Source organism: Manacus candei, unplaced genomic scaffold (assembly GCF_025592945.1).
Source record: "Manacus candei isolate 608988 ecotype Guabito, Panama unplaced genomic scaffold, ASM2559294v1 h1tg000046l, whole genome shotgun sequence".
Taxonomy (NCBI): domain Eukaryota; kingdom Metazoa; phylum Chordata; class Aves; order Passeriformes; family Pipridae; genus Manacus; species Manacus candei.
The window spans coordinates 1,316,690-1,336,187 of NW_026138094.1; the positions used below are offsets into that span (position 1 = coordinate 1,316,690).

At 56.6% G+C, this 19,498-nt stretch overlaps 1 protein-coding gene across 3 annotated transcripts in view; it reads left to right on the forward strand.

Moving 5' to 3' along the window:
• Positions 1-19,155, forward strand: part of ZNF609 (zinc finger protein 609) — a 61,425-nt gene extending 42,270 nt beyond the window's left edge. For 2 of the 3 annotated variants that reach the window (XM_051796382.1, XM_051796381.1), the window contains exons 3-9: positions 8,007-8,232; positions 12,899-12,986; positions 13,334-15,689; positions 16,000-16,366; positions 16,527-16,702; positions 17,210-17,426; positions 17,567-19,155. In XM_051796382.1, coding sequence (XP_051652342.1) covers positions 8,007-8,232; positions 12,899-12,986; positions 13,334-15,689; positions 16,000-16,366; positions 16,527-16,702; positions 17,210-17,426; positions 17,567-17,640 — 3,504 coding nt within the window. In that variant the 3' untranslated portion in view covers positions 17,641-19,155. The remainder of the gene's footprint in view (positions 1-8,006; positions 8,233-12,898; positions 12,987-13,333; positions 15,690-15,999; positions 16,367-16,526; positions 16,703-17,209; positions 17,427-17,566) is intronic. The other variant, XM_051796380.1, reaches the window with a different exon arrangement.
• Positions 19,156-19,498: the final 343 nt, after the last annotated feature.

Sequence of the window (19,498 nt, forward strand, 5' to 3'; positions counted from 1 at the left end):
CCTTCTCACCTGGGAGTGGGCACTGGATACTGAGGTGGAAGGGTGGTCCCTGGACCGTGCACCCAGCAAGCAGAGGAACCTGTCCTAGATGAGACAGGTCTGAACCCGGCTCATTTTTGCTTCAAGCCTTGAATCTGTCTCCTCCCTTCAACATTTACTAGAATCTAGTTTTATGCTGAAATGGTTTGTAAATCCCAAGCTGTCTCCCCTCTGGTTGACTCCGTGTACTGCAGCTTTCCAAAGGTAAGGACTTTGTGCTTGGATAAGCATTAATTAAATGATTGAATTATTAATGCTCTGAGTTTGCATGTAGGGGGGCGTGTGTGCGTGGCTGTGCCCTGGTGCGAATTGCCGGAGGCCCAACAGCCGCAACCACCTCCGAGTGTTGGAGGTTTAGACTTGCAAGACTGAGGTAGAGGAAAAATTGGGTAAAGAAACTGCAGGAAAGGTTGAAGCAGGCAGGTGGAGCCATGCCATTCCCTAACGGAGAGCTGAGCTGCTGTGCCAGCTTCTCGTGCTCAGCCCTGACCTACCAAGTGTCAGCCTTGGCTTGTGGTCCTTGATTGCTAATCCTGACCAAGGTTTGTTGGTAACTTTTGTGTTCTCACTGTCTCCAGGAGCCTGTTTTCAGCCTCTTTCAGACTGACCTGTTGATCTGCCTAAATGGAGATGCCAAGCTCTGCAATATGTTCTTCATCCCTAGTTGGTGGTGGGTTGTTCCTGGATGAACCTGTGATTGGTGCTGAGGGTGCTCTATAGCACAAACACAGACCCTGTAGGTGGGTTAAAGCCACTTGGCATGAAAATGCTGCTTTCTGATGTGATTTCCCTTGCCTGCCTTGCAGATTTGGGTTTTAGGGATGTCTCTAGCTTGGCTGTTTGCAACCTCTGTGTCCTTTGGCCAGGTTTATGGATCTGGTGGTTATCAGCCAGCTTTTAACAGTGGCTGGAGCTGCATCACACCACAGCAAGTGATTCGTGAAAGGTCTCATAGATTTATATCCTCCTTCCAGGAGGTTGACACACTGAGGCGCTTGTGAAACCTTTTATGTTCTCCTTTGCCTGCCCTGATGTGCTGGTCAGCAAGTGCAGGTGTTAATGGTGGCTGCTGAGCGCTGCTCGGATCCTTGGGTGCAGTTGCCTGGTTATTTTGGAGGAAAGAGAATAAGCAAAAGCAAGACTCTGCTCTGTGGTGGTTCTTCCACGTAGCGTCCTGGCTTGAAGGACACACGGCTGATGTCGACAGGAGATGTTGGAGGATGCAGGATGTGAGAAGCCAAGCACACATCAGCAGTGTTGGCCATGTTGACAGGAGGGTGGGTGCAGGTTGCGGGGCTTAATATGTGTGGGATCTGGCTTCCCAGTGGGAAGCTGCTTGCTGTCATCAGAGCTTTCCTGCTTGGACAACACGGCCAGAGGTAAAGATGACTGGTGACCATGGCAGCACTGATGCTGAAGAATAGGCCAAATACTGAGTTGGTCAGTGTGAAGGACACTTGTGGGCTTCATGTTTCCAACTATCTCTGTGACACAGACGCATCTCCAGTGCTTTTCCACACGGGATCTCTCCCCTTTTCCCCACCAAACAAGCTGCTTTGCGTTTTAATTCAAGAGAGGAGGAGTGCCCATTGCCACCTCTACATGGGATTTCAGTGGTTGGTGATAGGTGAACAGAGACTCAACAATATGTTCTCAGTCAACTGGTGGGACCAATGCACGGAGGTCCCAGCTTGGATTTCTTTCCCATGTCTCTCGCTCACATCACCTGTCCCCTTTCATCGCTGCTCTTCGCTACCTCTCCTACCGGAGACACCTTTTTTTTTCCCTTCCGACAGCAGATCTGATAGTCTTGTAAGTGGTTGGAGCAGGTGACTTGGTGCCAGCACGTCTGCCTTGGATACTATTCCTGGCTTTATTGAAGCCACAGTAATATGCAAGACTGTGCCTCTGCGGCGTCTACCTCCTCTTGATCTTGAAACGCTGCAAGTGCTCAGATAAGCCCGGCTGTGTTCAAGCAGGGATTTTATTCCCCTCTCTGCTGCAGAGAGAAAGCGGCTCGTTGGAGGTCGTGCTGGGTTGTATTTGCATTTCTCCAGCAACGTGGCTGGGGCTGATAGGCATCCGGCTGTTTGTATCGCCTGGCTGTTTGGATCAGTCCCTCACTGGTGCCGTGGTGGGAGTTGTACCTCTGGCATTATGGGGTAGGATGTTGCACCCCGATATTCCCATTAACTATAGCCACGTCTGTTTTCAGTGGTGCCAAACTGTATCCTAAAGAGACTGTGGAGAAAAAGACTCCAGGCCAATTTAGTGTATTGGATAAGATAAAAAGAGCGGGTCCTTTAATCAGGCCTCAGGCCCAGGGGAATACACACGGTGTTGGCGTTGGGGCCATGAGATTTGTGCAGAAATCCTCCTCCAGGCTTTGATTCCTCTGACCTGCCTACGTGAGGCCAGGTCAGGCCTCCCCAGCCAGGTCCTCCCCAAAGTGCTCAGATAAAGATGAGTCTGAGTTGGCCACCATTTCCTCTGGCCCTTCTACAGGGACTTGCTAGTGAGGAAAGGAGTTTGAATGGGTGGAGGCAAACCTCCTCCTGCACCTCAGAGCTGGGGTGCTTGTCATGGCCGGGAGAGGACAGGGAAGCACCTTTTGTAGGCAGAGCCTTCCTGTTACACCTTGGCATCAGCAACCCTGTGGCTGGGAGATGCCATGAATCTCAAGCAGGTGTCTGGGGGGTGGGAGCAGATGGTGAGGAGCACCAGGCACAAGTTACCAAGAACTGTGGTGGGGAATTGGCCTCTCCTGGTTTGGTTTCAGGGAGATGGTGAAAGTCTTGGGTGGCAGAACCAGTCCGGAGTGTCTGGGAATGTGTTCACCATCTCCCATCCAGCCTGGGGCTGGGAAATTGGGACCTCTGCTCCTTAAAAATCCTTACTTCCTGTCCTAATTGCCCAGCTCTTCAGTGATGGCTCTGGCCAGGAGGTTGCAGGCTCTCCTGTCTTCTGTGGAACAAACTCAAGGAGTGTGATGCTGAGCCCTCTCCCCTGTGTGCATGTGGGAGCACATGGAAGTATTGATCCTTCCTCGTGGCATTTACTGCTTCTTGCTAGGGGGGCTGTCGGAAATGTCAGTCCTTTTTTCTTGGAGCAGCTGCCTTGTTGTCCTGTGGGTTTGGATTTGCCAACTAAGGTACCCAGTGTCTTCCCTGACTGTGTTCCTGTGGTCCATAGAAATAACTGGCTTTGCTTATTTGAGCTGGAGTTTATCCAAGGAAGGGAAACTGTCTTCTAGAACAGATTTCTTTTTTCACATCTTGGTGTCAGCAACCTCAACCTCCTACTATAGCAAGAGGGAAGAGCAACAGGCAGCAGCATAGGGATCAGTGCCCCAGACCACACTTCCAGCTCCATCCTTGGACCTGCTGCTTGTGCCATCATTATTTCCCTGCATGTGTGGATTTGTTGGAAGCTCTTATTGGCTGCTTTCTTGCTGGAGAAATTCAACCAGCAAACAGTCAGAGTTTGGTGCCACCTGTGCTGTTTGGGGAGGGGATCTTCTGGAGCCTTTTCCACGCCATATAATTGCCTCGAGTACCTCCAGTGTGTCAGGATGTTGCTGCTGGGGGACATGACTGGGAGCTCTGCTTGCAAGGGGATTCAAGATGGAATCGTAGGCATGGTGGGCACCAGAGCCAGCAAAGGGATTTGTCTTCATGCTCTGCATACCCAGCTTTGGAGGTCAGGTTGGAAAAGACTTTTTGAAATCCCTGCCACGGTCAGCAGGGGGGAAGAGGCACCGTGAGTGCTATGGTTTGAAGGTTTTGAGATGCCCACCAAAGATTCTTGTCATCTGGATCTGTCTGCTCCCTGGTTATCTCTCTCTATGGAGCTGGAAGCTCATGTTCCCAGCTCCTACTCTGAATAAGGATCCATGGGGGATGTGGTGACTGAGCAGGGCAGGAGTGACAACATCAAAGGTCTCAAAGGTTGGGCTGAGACATGCAGTGACATGGGACATGCTGGCTACAGCCTCCAGCAGTGCACCTTGATGGAGCAGTTCTGGTCCATGTTTTGTCTCCTGGCACACACACAGCTGTGAGTTTGTGACCAGTAATAAGGCTCCCTCTTGGCTTTTGTTGTCTCTATGTCTGCAGGAGTGAAAGGAGCTTCTAGGTGAGAGAAACAGGCCATGCACGGCGTAGCTCCTTCACGTGGGGGTTCACTGGAGCCTAGAACCACCTTGGGTGCATTGATGATCTCACTCTGAGCCCTGCAAGGTCCTGGCTGACTGACAGGGTGCAGCTCTGGGGGTGCCCTACACTTCACATCCTCTCTGCCCTTGTAGATGCACCACAAACATCTCTGCTGGTTGCTCTTCTCTGGGGTTTTGGCATCACTCTTGGCTCTTATTGCTCCAGAATGCACTTTTCTTGCCAGACTTTGATTACTGGGGGCAAACTAAAATTCTTATAAATACGAATGAGTGGTCTAGGTGGTTCAGGGGACAGCATCAAAATTTGTGGGGTGTATTTATGTTTGATTTACCCTCTTTCTCCCAATAGCTAATTGGTGCTGTGGTGCCCCTTTAATGACTGATGCTAACGAACCCTTGCTGGCACAGCTCTAAGATGGCAGGAGCTGCTTTGTGTGCATCTCCCTATGCCAGCACCCACACTGTGCTTCCCTTCATGTGGGACCCCATCCCACCTTCCAGCGGGGGCTATAACAAGGGGTAGGTTTTAATTACCCCCCCCAGAGCCCGGCATCACGTGGTGCCGGCGGTATTGCCTCGGACTCTCCCTGGATTTGCTTTTCCCCCATCGAGCAGCGCCTGTTCTGGCCGCCGCCGCCCAGGCTTGGCTCAGTTCCACTTCTGTCCTCGGCGGTGGTGAAAGCACGTTCCTCGTGATGGGAAAGCCTCCACCAGAAACACAAAGGGCTTTCATTAGGGGAGGCAGCGGCGGGTGGCCACGGACGGCCAGCGCCGGCACCGGGAGGCTTCACCCCACGTAACTCCTGCACAGGGGTGGCTGGAGACACACCAGCTCCCTCCAGCAGCGAGTGTGTAGCCAGCATTTAACCTTAGAGCCTACCCAGCTTGGAAAGAGAAATAAATTTTCCTTCTGCAGAGGGGATTTAGGGCCTAGAAGTCTTAAGGGGGATGGCCAGAAGGCACAGGGCTGGCTTTGGGAGCCAGGGATCTCTCCTAGTGTATCCCTGACAGCCAGAGGCAATGTGAAAGCCACTGCTCTGCAGGCTGAGTGCTGCCCACCACCCCCTTGCCAGCATTTCCCTAGGTGGAGGGAGCTGGGTGCTCACCGAGGGGGAGAGTGGCTGGCAGAGCTGCTCCATGGTACCCAGGGCTCCCCCAGCCATCCTGCATCTCCTGACCTTGCTTGGGGAAGCAGGAGGATGAAATGCTGTGCCACCAGGACACATGCAGGGGGGGAGGTGAATCCAGGAATTGATCCATCTGTCTTGTCCTCCAGCCTGGCTTTTGGCTTTTTTCGGATATGTTCCAGTGAGGAACCTCTGTTCCTGCCCTCACCCCTGAAGAACCATCCTGGGCCTTCTTGTTTTGCTCTGGAGCTTTGGGCGAGGGAGCAGGAGAGCCGCCTTGTCTCCCCACAGCTGCTGAAAGAGGCTATTTGTTCCAGAGCAGGGTGAGATATGAAATCCCATCAAGCCGCCTCGCTTATTAGAGAGATCTCAGCGAGCTGCTTATTATGCACCATGGCATAATGCAGATTACGAATGTGACCGGGCGATAATTAGCAGAGCTGGAACTGTAATTAAACGCTCCTGTGCTGCGCTGTGGTTTCTGTTGCAGAGTGGAAGGAAGCTGAACGGTTTCAGAACCCACAGGTCTTTGACGTGCACATGCAGCCGCCGCTCCCAGGGCGATGGAGGAAATGGGGGCAAGCGGTCCCCATCACCCCCTGGGCTGTTCCTGGTGCCCACCTGAGCCAGGCAATCCTGCCTGGTTCCTCCCTGGCTCTCCCATTGCTGGAGACTGGCTTGTGGTTTGCAAAATGTGGCGTTGAGGAGCCCCTTCAAAGGAGCCTCACGCTTCCTTGGAGCATCTTGTCCTGGATCCAGCGAGATGCGCGAGATGAGGTTGCTGTGTTTTGGGGGGGTGATTTTTTTGGGGGGTGGGAGCCTCTTGGCAGCTCCTCTGGCAGCCTCCTGGGGTTGTTTTATGCCAAAACCACCTTCCTCTAATCCCATGGGATGCAGTTGGGCAGCCTTGGAGGTGAGGTTGGGCTCCTGGGGGAGAGTTGGTCCTGCTGGTGGGAGGTTGGAGGTAATTGTGGGGAAAAGAGCTGTGGAACACAAGCTATACTGCTGGCAGAGGGGAACATGTAGTCCAGCCACTGCTGCTTCAGACCTATGGGCCACCTTGAATGCCCAGTGGGGTGGATGTGTTATGACGAGCTGTCTGGAGAGATGATGGATGCAGGAGGACAAGGAGAGGGCTGCAGACAGAAGATGCTTTGTGTTCTCCTGCTGGAAGAGCAAATCCACTTGCACTGGCAGAGCCAGAAGGTCTCACAGTTCTCCACGAGGGTCACATTTGCACCCCCTGCCCACAACCACCCCTGTGGGAGCAGGCAGAAGCCACTGGCAGATGTGATGTTCTCCTCCCTGCTCCTATGCTTAGAGATTTGTGTCGCTGGGGATGCAGGGAGGCTCTGTGGGGTCAGGAGTTGGTGAGGAGGTGGGATTCTCTAACCACTTGCTGTGTCGTGTGGGGCGGGTGAGGTTGGACGTGCAAGGTTCTGCTGGAGTCAGATTAAAGGATAGAGGTGTGGGAGCAAGAGAGGGGAGCAGGTGAACTTGGCAGCTGGTCAGGACCAGGGTGGGAGTCAGCAGCAAGGATGGAAGTGGTCATAGGCTGGTGTCGTACCCACATTTGGTGACCATGAACATGGGCTCTCCAGGTCTCCCCTCAGCAGAGGTTTAGGGGGACTCTCTGGGTGTAGTATACTGGGTGCTCTAGAGGGATCTTCCCCTGCTTGAAACCATAGCCCAGGTGAGTGCTCGCTGATGATGTGATGAGTTTCCTCAGCCTGCTTCTCTTCTGAGGTTGCCCAGCATCTGATCCAGATCCAGATGGTGAAGAGAGAAGATCTGAGCTGAGGAAGAGCAGCTCGCCCACAGCTGCTGCAGATCCTCATGAGCCAAGGCAAGGGGTTGGCTGGCTGTGCCTGGCTTGGCTGGTGAACCCTGAAGGACAGGAAGTTACCCCCCCAGCCCTTCCCTTGGCCAGTGCAGAATCAGCCCATCAGCCATCCTGCTCCTGACATTACTGTAATCTGCTCGCGTGGCAGAGCAGCCAAGGATCTTGGCTTGTCAGCGGCGGGGTGGCTTGGCTGGGCTTTCACTTGGCATGTTGGCTTGTTGGCTTTCCAAGCCCAGCTCTGGTCATGGAATGTGGTTTCCATGTGCAAGGAGAGCACAATGGCTGGATCAGGCTCTAAAGCAGACACTTGCACAGGGAAGAGGGATATGATCCAAGCGACTGCGTCTTCAGGTGGTCATAGGGTAGATTTGGTGCTGGAAGGAGACCACTACTCGTTTGTCCTGTCCTGCCAGTTGAGCAGAAGCTCTTCTAATGAGCCATCAGGTCCAAAGTCATTGGCTGCATTAACATCTGAGCCATAGCCAAGAGGCATCCCCAGCAGGGATGATTACAGAAGCCGTTGGGGAAGGAACTTGGCAGAAGCTCTTTCAAGCAGGAGCACAGATATCTCCTGCAGGATTTCTGGGTGTGATCTCTGTGACTCCAAAGCGCCGGCTCCCCAGGGTTACGTGGGTATGGGCACACCAGGGTGGGACAGCCCTGTGAGATCCTTGTCCTCTGACAGGGTGTGGGACGTCAACTGAAGGTGGCAGCCCTGGGCTTGTGGTTCTCCAGGAACGTAGATGCCTGTTGATACTTGTTCTCCCTTCCATATTCCCGACAGTATTCCTGACGGTGACCACGTGTTTCTCCTTCCCCACAGATGGAGTCTCCGGTCTCTACGCCCGCGGTGTTGCCCTTGCACCTCCTCGTGCCTGTGGTCAACAACGACATCTCGTCGCCGTGCGAGCAGATCATGGTACGCACCCGCTCGGTGGGAGTGAACACCTGCGACGTGGCCCTGGCCACCGAGCCCGAGTGCCTGGGCCCCTGCGAGCCCGGGACCAGCGTGAACCTGGAGGGCATCGTCTGGCAGGAGACGGAGGACGGTAAGTGTCACAGAGCTCCTCGCTCTCCACCAGTGGAGTTGTGGCAGTCCCTTCCTTCCCATGTCCCTGCTGTGCCATTTGTTGGCACGTCCTGGGCTTTCCCGCCACCAGCTGGGTGGTCAGGACAGAGGAGCCGTGTGGGAGCGGCCTGTAATCCGTCCGGCAAAGGGAGTAACGGGCCAATACTTGCGTCAGCCCCGCTCGTTGTGTTCTCTCCTTGCTCAGACAGCGGGCAAAAATCTGAGCTGCCATTTCTCTGCCTCTCGACAAGAGCTGACTTGTTCCGGAGGTGCTGGGGAAAGGCCGTGCCAGCCGGCACGGGAATTCAACAGAGTTGACTTCATTTTTGCTTGGCAACCCGCAGGTCTGTCACAAAAACGCTCAAACCCTGGGAGGCAGCAGAAATCTCCTGCTGGATTAAAAAACACCAGCAGAGCTCTCAAAATCGACTCGGCGGGAGATCAGCCTCTCGGCTCTCTTGCCAAGCCAATCCAATCTTTTTTTTCCACTGGAGCTCGTCTCATCTGCGCACAGCTTGGTTTGCTTTCCCAGGTTCTTTGATGGGTTTTCGTTGCTGTTGAGGCTCTGCCAAGGAACACAGGGATGAATAGGTGGCTCAGCAGCCCACGGCAAGCACTGGAACCCGGCCTTCCCTCCAGCCTTGCTGGGGTGCTGGAGGTTTCTGCCTTGGGAAGTGCGGGGTGAGCTCCTTGTACTTGTGTCTGGAAGCAGAAAAAGCCTGGAAGCACAAAGGTGAGAGAGCAGCAGTGGTGGAGGCTGGTTGACAGTCATCTCAGCCAGGTATCCATGCGCTCCTCTTGGACATCTGCTCCCGCTCTCCCATCGCTATTCCATGCAGAGAACAAAGCTGTTGGCTTTTATCCCTGGCTGCTCCTCACTGTGACTGCCTTTATCCTCAGTGGAAGCTGAACTGAAATCTGTGTTCCTGTGAGCTGCTTTCAGTGGGGTTCCCTTCTTGCCCTGTGCTTTGGGAGGACAGGGACGGGCCCAGTTTGCCTTCCCCCTCTCCCTACTGGGAAACTGTTTTTGAAACAATGATTGGTGCAGGACTGAGTGCTGCAGTGGCCCCTGATGTGAGCACAGAAGTTGTTCCCCGTGGAAAAAGCATATTGAGAAATAGCACTTGAGCTATTGGGAAGAGAGGAGTGCATGGACCATGCTGGGGAAGACTGGGATGTCTAGCTTGGAATGGGGACCTCTGCCCTCCTCTGCCCGCTCTGCTTCACTATCTGTTCCATATGGAAAAACTCATCCGGATCGAGGCAGCTGGGAACTACGTGTTTTTTATGGTGCTCCAAGGGAGAAGGACATCACAGATTGCAAAATCTGGGAGAAGGAAACGAGAAGCAGGAATGTTCAAGAGCCCTGCTCTGCACATCTCAGGGACTGGAGGATCTGCTGGGGGAAGGTGCTCTGAGGAGACCTGCGGAAGGTCTCTGCTGAGCTCCCAGCGCCGGCACTGCTGGTTCCAGGTCTGCAAGAGCCCCATCGCTTTCCAGGATGCAGCACCTTCAGTGGGGAACCTGAGGCACAGCCGGGCTGGGGGTTGGAACACACAGCACTGCAGAGGAGCATCGGCACCCCCCCACTCATGGGGCTCCCCCACCTCCCTGTCCCCATCAGTCTGTTCTTCTGTTGTGACTTTCCTCAACCCAAAATCCCCAGAGTTGCAGAGTTGCCTGAAAATCCCAGGACTGCTAGAGACCCCCACGGGCAGCAGCAAAGCTGATGAGAGCTTGTATGGGTTTTTTTGGATGGAAATCAGGAGAGGCTTATGATGGCCATGCCAGGAGGGATAAACTGAATATCCCTGAGGCAGAGAGCACAAAATCATTCTCCCTTGCAAATTTCTGGCAGTGCCATGAGAGCAGTTTCTGTTCTCCCCTCCCTTTTCCCCTGCTCCTCATCCCACCGTGAAGCTCTGTGCCTGTCTGCCTGTCCGTCTGCATTACCCCTCACTTCTGCAGCCACCGTTTCGGAGCATGCCTTGGAGGCGTCCTGCCATTTCCCACAGCCCCGATATTTTTAGTCTGTGGTAATTCAGTGAACTCACACAGAGATCCTTCTCTGCTGGCTGCTGATGGTTGCCACCGTCGGGAGCAAGGATTTCACATCCAGCCAGCCCTGCAGAAGACGAGCCCTGACGTTTCCTTTGGTTGCTTCTGGTCGGCTGCATGTGTTGGCTCTGGTTATAGCGGCATCTCCTGTCCTCGAGTGAAAAAGCATTGTCCTCCATCCTGCATAATCCCAGGATTTTTTCATACATTGCCAACCTGGATGGCAACCTTACACTATCATCCACCCTTAATTTTTCCAGCCAGAATATGACTGTGCAGTGATGGGAACAGTTGGTGACCAGGGTGCTGAGTGGTTTGCACCCAGACTTGAGTGGTGTTGATTCCTTAAGAGCTTCAAAGGTGTCATCTTCCCATGAAACCAGGTGGGATTGGAGTTATCCAAGTGGGATTCCTCTTCTTCAAGAGCATCTCCATTCTCGGAGGCGCGGGAGTGTTACATCCTTACTGCCCACTCTTGCCATGCCTGTGCCTGCCCATCATTCTGCCACGGGAGGGGGACATGGTGGGTGAAAAAAGCTGCTTAGGATCTATCCCAGGGTTTAAATTGTCCTGGGTTATTGTTGGAGGATTAGGAAGGGATTTGGTATGATTGGTTAGAGTGGGTTAAATATAGGCTGATGTGTGTTGGAGGGCTGGTGTTCCAACAGGGAAGGGAGGGACGGTGCTGGCTCGCTTCGCCCTTTCCTCTTTCATCTCTCTCTTGTGATTGTGGTGGCAGGGAGTGAAAAAACGCCAGCACCTCCTTTCTAATATCACACTTTGGCCCTGAGATACACAAGGGACTCCAGTGGCTTGTCATGCAATTAACTTCCAGTGGCGCAGGTGGGCTTCGCCAGCTCAAAGAGGGATTGAACTGGCAGGGAGGGCAGAGGGACTGGGAGGGGTGGGGTCCAGGTTAGGGCTGCTTGCTCCTCAGTGGCTGCCAGGTCCTTGGGCAGCTCCTGGGAGCATCCCACAGCAGCCCCACAGGGGTGTCCTGGGAATGGTGGGGCTGGGTTGGGGCACAGGATGCAGCCAGCAGCTTCTTTGGGTTTTAAGGAAAGGTGGACAGGCTCCTGCCTGCCAAAAAAACGCTGCATTAGGAGGAACAGAGATAGAAGAGCACATTCCATGTGCCCTTCTTGGGATACCTGGGACTAGCATTCCCCTCTTCCTATCCATCCCTCCATGTGTGGGGCCATGGTTTCTATCTCAGGTCATCTCCATCATCATATCTTGCCCATGTCCATGTTAAGGCAGGTCCCCAGCACCTTCCTCCAAAGGCAGGACCCAGCCATTCCTGCTCACAGGGATGAGCCAGTTGTGGGTTTTGGCCGTGTGCTGGCACTGTGTCTTCCCATGACCTGCTCCCAATGTTTTCCTGGAGGAGAAGGAGAAAGAGAAGGTCTGAATTTCATTTCTCTTTCTGAGGGAAACCCACATGTCGGGCCTCGGCTCCATGTATTATCCATGCCGGAGTCTGCAGCTGGCTGCTGGCACAGCACAACAGGGATTGTGGGCTGAGATTTATAAACACGCTTCAGGCACAGCTGCTCCAGGCTCCCTCAGCTCCATCCATCTCCCGGGGCCGTATATCTCGCTGCGCTCATCAACCCTTGCGAACGCGTTTCCTATCTCCCGAGTTTTACCTTGCTTGGATAAACGTGCTTGGCACAACGGAATCCGCTCTACTAGTGTGGAAATCAGCAATTTATGGCAGGGAGGAGGTGCCCCACTGCTGAGGGATGCTGTGGAAGACCCCTCTGCCTCCCAAAAGTGGTGCTGAGAGTCCACGGCCTTGGCATGGGTGTGAGCCAGGCTGCTCCTCTTCTGAATTAGTGGGAGAAAGCTGAAACCCTGAGTTTTCTGAATGCTTTTGCTCTGAAAGAGGAGGATGTGGCCTCACAGATGCTTCTCCAGGTGGAGATATAGGGCAAAGGGGTGTCACTAGAGATGCTGGAGCAAAGCAACATGGGGTTGTTCCACCAGGATTGGGTTTTCCTGCCAGGGATAGTCGCCTGAGCGGGAATGCTGAGCTCAGCTTGCCATCTAGTGGCAGTAATGACATTTTCCAGAGAGCCATGAGATTCATGGCCACACTCGGAGGGTGTCACAGCCCCACTGGTGTGTCTGCAGCTCCACATTGGGGCCCACAGGCTTGCTGAGGGCTTTCTGCTTTTCCCCTGGGGGCTTCTCAGCCCTCACTCCCCAGAGATTGCCTTCCTTACCCTACCTGAATGCACATGCAGCTATAGTGGATCTTCAGCCCCCCACCAGATCCCACAGCCTTTTGGGGATGGCTGGGTTTAGCATCCCCACGAAAATAGGGAAGAGGAGGAGAGGTTGAGTGGATGCCGGCCAGAGCCGTGCTGAGAGAGGGAATGAGCTGAGAGGTCTCTAGCTCCATTTTGGTGCCACTCCAGCCTCTCCCAAAAGAGAGTCTCACCTCTCCCAAAAGCCCAAGATCCCTCGTCTGCCTTCCTCCGGCGCTAGAGCTGAGCTCTTCCTCCTGCCTATCTGAAGAGGCAGGTCCCTGACACTGCTAGATCAAACCTGGCCCCATCTGAACCTTTCCCCTTGCCTTGCAGGGATGCTGGTGGTCAATGTCACCTGGAGGAACAAGACGTACGTGGGGACGCTGCTGGACTGCACACAGCACGACTGGGCTCCTCCCCGGTAAGTGGGTGGTGGGCTTTGGGGGCTTCCAGGCACTGAGGGCAAACCCAGCCCCATACAGCCCCCATACACTCTGCTCTGTGCCTGTGGGGCTGCCACAGGGGTTGGCATCTCCTGCCTGCACAAATGAGCTGCTCCCGTGGCTCTTTGCCCTCACAGTCACAGGTCTGTTGTCCTGGGGAAGTGAGGATGGTTGAGCACATCCTGGTGGACCTCTCTAGTTCCTCTTTATTGGCCAGTGGGGGGATGAGTCTATGGGATTGGTAGCAAGGGGAAGAAGGGGGTCCCCACCGTGCCACGGGCATGACCATCTCTCCATTAAAACTTCCATGTCCTCCTCCCGGCAGGTTCTGTGACTCTCCCACCAGCGACCTGGAGATGCGCAATGGCCGGGGCAGGGGCAAGCGCATGCGCCCCAACAGCAACACGCCAGTGAACGAGGCGGCCGCCGCCTCGGACAGCAAAGGGACCAGTAACAGCAGCAAGACCCGGGCAGGAGCCAACAGCAAGGGGCGCCGGGGCAGCCAGAACTCCTCGGACCACCGCACTCCACCTGGTGGCACAGCCGAAGACGTGAAGGCCAGTCCCTCCTCCGTCACCAAGCGGAAGAGCAAACCCCTCTCTGACATGGAGGTGAACTCCAGCTCGGAGGACTCCAAGGGCAGCAAACGCATCCGCACGAACTCGATGGGCTCGGCCACCGTGCCGCCTGCCACGGTCAAGGTGGAGCCGGCTGTCCTGGACCGCAACTGCCCTTCTCCCATCCTCATCGACTGTCCCCACCCCAACTGTAACAAGAAGTACAAGCACATCAACGGGCTGAAGTACCACCAGGCCCACGCGCACACAGACGACGACAGCAAGCTGGAGGCGGACGTGGACAGTGAGTATGGTGAGGAGCCCTCCCTGCACGCCGACGTCGGGAGCTGCAATGGGGCCGCCGGCTCTCAGAAGGGCTCGCTCTCGCCGGCTCGCTCGGCCACTCCCAAGGTGCGCTTGATGGAGCCCCACAGCCCCTCCCCGTCCAGCAAGTTCAGCACCAAGGTCCCCTGTAAGAAGAAGGTGGGTGGGGAGGGGGACACGGACCCAGGTGCTCTGTCCAATGATGGCTCTGAGGATGGTCCGTCGGTGGCTGATGAGACGAGTAATGACGACTTTGACTCTCTGGAGAAGCGATGTGTTGATAAGGACAAGTCAAAGAAGGCCTCTGGTGCTAAACAGGAGAAGATCCCTTCCAAAAGCTTGAAGTCTGCCAGACCCATTGCACCAGCCATCCCCCCGCAGCCAATTTACACCTTCCAGACTGCCACCCTCACCACCGCCAGCCCCGGCTCATCCGCCGGCCTCGCCACCACCGTGGTCCAGACCATGCCCAACAGCCCCCAGCTCAAACCTATCCAGCCCAAGCCAACAGTGATGGGAGAGCCCTTCACTGTCAACCCTGCCCTCACCCCTTCCAAGGAAAAGAAGAAGAAAGACAAGAAGAAGAAGGAGCCCAAGGAGGTGGAAAACCCTTTGACTCCTGGCAAAGCCTGCAGAGCGGAGGAAGGCAAGAGCCCTTTCCGGGGGGAATCCAGCGACTTGGGAATGAAAGGCGAGGGGCTGCTGAATGGTTCATCTGACCCCCACCAGAGCCGGCTCGCCAGCATCAAGGCTGAGGCGGATAAAATCTACAGCTTCACCGACAACGCACCCAGCCCCTCCATCGGTGGTGCCAGCAGGCTGGAGAACACCAACCCAGCCCAGCCCCTGACCCCGCTGCATGTTGTCACCCAGAACGGGGCAGAGGCCAGCTCAGTGAAGACCAACAGCCCGGCCTACTCAGACATCTCCGACGCTGGGGAGGACGGGGAAGGCAAGCTGGAGAGCGTGAAGGCAAAGGATCCGGAGCAGTTGGTCAAGGAAGGCGCCAAAAAAGCTCTTTTCCCCCCACAACCTCAGAGCAAAGAGTCTCCCTACTACCAAGGCTTTGAAACGTACTATTCCCCAGGCTACCCCCAGGCTAGCCCAGGTCCCCTGAACCCCGGCGGGCAGTCCGTGGCTGAGACACAGGCCTTGAAACTGAAGAAGGACGAGGAGCAGGAGAACCCAGACGTGAAGGTGAAGAGCGAAGGCTGCGAAGAGAAGAAGGCAGAGCTTGGTGGTGGCTCCAGCCAGCAGCCCTCAGTCATCCAGCAGCGCCCCAACATGTACATGCAGTCCCTCTACTACAACCAGTATGCCTACGTGCCGCCCTACGGCTACAATGAGCAGGGCTACCACGCTCACCTGCTGAGCACCAACCCTGCTTACCGCCAGCAGTATGAGGAGCAGCAGAAGCAGCGGCAGAGCCTGGAGCAGCAGCAGCAGCGGGGACTGGAGAAGAAGGCAGACCTGGGCTTGAAAGAGAGGGAGGCAGCGCTCAAAGAGGAGTGGAAGCAGAAGCCACCAATGCCACCGACACTGACCAAAGCCCCAAGCCTCACAGACCTCGTCAAGTCAGGGCTGAACAAGCCCAAGGAGCAGGGAGGTCCTGACATGGCCAAATCTGTCATCATCCCCAAGCTGGAGGACTCGTCCAAGCTGTCTGGCAGCCAGGTCGCTGAGGGGCTCAAGGTGAAGCTGAGCGAGGCCAGTCACCTCGGGAAGGAAGCTGCCGAGACTAAGGCTGGCTCTGAGTGTGGCCGGCAAGCGGAGGTGGACCCTGTGCTCTGGTACAGACAGGTAATGCCCTGCCCTGTCTACCAGCCCAGCTGGGTGTTTGCTTCTGGAGGAAGCCCCTCACCGTGGCTTTGCCACAGGGTTCTACTGGGACCATCACCTTGGAGAACACGTGTTGTCCTCTGCTTGTGGTGGGACTCTGTGAGATTCCCTTGGGGCCCAGAAAAGGGATGGGGCTGTGAGGCCACGGATGGGCCAAGGAGAGCCCGGGGAAGGGGAGTGGAGTTCACTGGTCTCCTCCAAACTCAGGCTGGGTTTGGGACAGGCAGGGCTGGGGGGAGGCGGGTGTTCTGATGGTTGGCTGTTCTTGCAGGAAGCCGAGCCCCGGATGTGGACGTATGTGTACCCGGCAAAGTACTCGGACATCAAGACGGAGGATGAGCGGTGGAAAGAGGAGAGGGACCGAAAGTTGAAGGAAGAAAGGAGTAGAAGCAAAGAAGCCACATCCAAGGAGGACGGGAAGGAGAGCACCAGCTCCGAGTGCAAGCTGACCCCCCCTGAGGAGCCTCGCATGGTGGGGAAGGACCCCAGGCCCAGTGTCCATGTCCCTGTGTCCTCACCCCTCACGCAGCACCAGTCCTACATCCCCTACATGCACGGCTACTCCTACAGCCAGTCGTACGACCCCAACCACCCCAGCTACCGCGCCATGCCCACCGTCATGATGCAGAATTACCCAGGTAGGGAGCCAGGGCCTTCCTGGGGACATCCCTTCCCAGCTGTCCCTGCTCTCGGGATGGGGGGCAGCTGCAGGACATCCTCTCGCACACATACAGAGCCATGTGCTCCCACTGTGCTGCCCGAATCCTCCCTGTGCTCTGACTGCTTTTCTCCCCCCAGGATCATACCTACCCTCCAGCTATTCCTTCTCTCCGTACGGGAGCAAGGCATCCGGCAGTGATGACAGTGACAAGTCCCGAGCCAGCCCCAGCGTGAGCTGTAAATCCAGCTCAGAGTCCAAGGCCCTGGACATCCTGCAGCAGCACGCCAGCCACTACAAGAGCAAATCACCCACGGTGAGGGTCAGGAGCACACTGGCTTCGCCCAGCTCTGTGGAACAGTCCTGGGATTCTGTACCCAGCTGGGAGCAGCTCCGCCTGCCATGGGGTTTGCTGTACCTGCTGCTGTGGGAGACCCACAGCCATGGTGTATTACCACGGTACAAATCCTTTGGGATGGACCAGCCAAACCTGTGGGCAGGGCTGGCCCAGGGAAGCACTGGGGCTCCTCCAAACCCTGCAGGAACCTGGTGACACTTGTCCATAGCCTTGGAGCTAGTGGGTGATATGCAGGGGCTGTCTCCATCCCATGGCTTCTGCTGGGCTGAGCTGGGAGACGGAGTTTGGACATGGTGAGAAAAGAGCTGCCCTCAGACAGGACTTGTGTCCTCCCCATGGCTTTTGGGCTGTGAGCCTGGTCACCTCATGGGGGGTCTTTGGGCAAAGGTGGGGAGTATCACCCTGAGATGTGCCCTGGGGTGGCTGATCACGTCCCTAAGCGTGTGTCTGCTTTCTCCTCTCCAGATAAGTGAGAAAACATCTCAGGAGCGGGACCGCAGTGGCTGTGGGGTGGTGGGGGGCAGCGGGAGCTGCAGCAGCGTCGGGGGAGCTGGAGCAGGAGAACGGAGCGGCGACCGACCCCGCACATCGCCCTCCCAGCGCCTGCTCTCGACGCATCACCACCACCACCACCTCGGGTACTCGCTGCTGCCGGCACAGTACAACCTGCCCTATGCAACAGGTGAGAGCTGGGGCCGGGCTCAGGGGAGCTGGGAGGGAGCTGGACCCACCCTTGGGCCGTGGGAGCCCTTGTGCTGTTCCCTGGTCTGGCTGGGTGCCTGGCCCAGGCTGCTGGATCCTGACGCCACTTCTCCTCCGCAGGTCTCTCCTCTACAGCCATCGTTGCCAGCCAGCAAGGCTCTACTCCCTCCCTATACCCACCTCCCCGGAGGTGAGAACGGTAAGGCTCTGCTCCTGCTGGGATGGGCACGAAGGGGGTGCCCTCAAGGGTTTAGGGTCCGCCCATCGCCCCAGGGGCTCGTGGGAGCTGACTTGCCCTTGGGTTGTGGCAGGACGTGAAGCACCGGGATGCCTGGGCTGTACAAGACATGTGACTGGCTCACATGGGGAAGCGCTGGAGACTCCTTTAGACATCAGTTGAATGGTGTTAATTGTTCTGCTTGACGTTCCTGCCGTGATCCGAGGCAGACTCTGTCTTCTCCCCCCTGTCGGACACACACTGACTGCCCCCCACACCCCCTTTGGTGAGTGGGTGAGCTGGTGCCTGCGGAAATATTTATTCTACTGGGCACCAGCGCTCGGGATGGAGGCGTCTTGCCCGTCTGGTGCATATGAAGAGGAAACAGAAGCACTGAGGTTTCTTGATGGATTTGGGACCCCACCGTGTCTCTTCGAGCTGCTGCTTCATGATGGGACTGGGGGCAGGCGGGGGCTCGGAGTGTGGGGCTGAGCCTGCTGTGGGGTCTCAGGAAAGGAAGGGCTGGCTCACATGGAGCCACAATGGGCTTGGGGGGGGCTGTTGTGAGCCTGAAGGTGGTGTCAGCCTGGCCGGAGAGAGCCGTGGGGCACGGGGGTGTGCTGCATGTGAAGCTCTCCCTCTCCCAGTCCCTCATCTGGTCCTGCAGCCCACAGCACCCGCTGCTCTGTGTCCATGGGCAGGAGCCACTGGTGTGGCCAATGGCTGGAGCAGGGCTAGGGAGCTGGGGGAGCTCTTTGCCCCAGTGAAGCAGCCACTGCCCTGGGGGGCCAGGGCTCCATGGGGCTGGGGGCGAGTGGGGCACAGAGTTGGGGGCTGTGCCTGTCACCCCACCTGGGGCTGCTGGGGTACCCCGTGCCGTGCACAGTCCAGACCTGCCCGAAGCTCCTGCCCGTCACTTTCGAATTGGTTTCTGAGCTGTAACTCGGCAACACCCCCAGCCTTTCCTCTGCCCCCCTACCCTGGCAAATGCTCCCCGAACCCTGGGGCAGCATATCCTGCTGGGGGGTGGCTGTAGCTCCCCTTTTTATCCACCTTTTGCTTTTAGGGCGGCTCCCCCAGGCCGTGGGCAGGGCGCAGCGAAGAACAAGCACACTTAGGTTCTGCCAGAGGCACGTGGGGCTGTGCTGGTCCCTGCTCTGGCCTCGTGCCGGGGCTGGGGGCACCAGGCCCTGGAGGAAGCCGGTCCCTGCTCCCGGCTGTTCCCCAGCACCGAGGACAGGGGCTTTCTGGTCCTCTGCCCCCAGCCCCAGAGCAGCTCTCCCTGGGCCGATGCTCTACCTCGGCCCCGCAGCGGCTGGGCCGCCCCAGCTCTCCCCCCTCTCCTGCTGCCCGGCTGGGGGGACATGGGGGCCGTGGGTCTCGGTCGTGTGTGTGTGTCCATGTCGCACCCAGCCCCGAGGGCCGCTGTACGGGGATGCTCTGCCCGCCGGGCTCTGTACATACTGTAAAAAGCAATTGTTTGAAAGCTGTTGTTTTGGGTTTTGTTTTCTTTCCCCATTTCTCCCCCATCCCACTGTACCCAGCTGGAAAGGAGGCTCTGGCTCTCTCGGCCCTGGTTCAGGTGCTGGCAGCGCGGTGGCCCCAGCCTGCTCTTGTTCGACTCATTTTTCCCCCACTCTTCCTTGTCTTTGGAAGGAGGCGGGGCTGTGTGCCCCAGCACGCTCCGCAGGGACAGGGTGGGCTGTGCCCAGCGGCGGCTCCACCCGCCCCGCGCCCCTTCCAGAGCCACACGCAGCCACGGGGCTGGGGACTGGAGGGGTCGGGGTGCTTGAGGGAGCCCCACAACACACCCGTGGAGGAGTGTCCCACTGGCT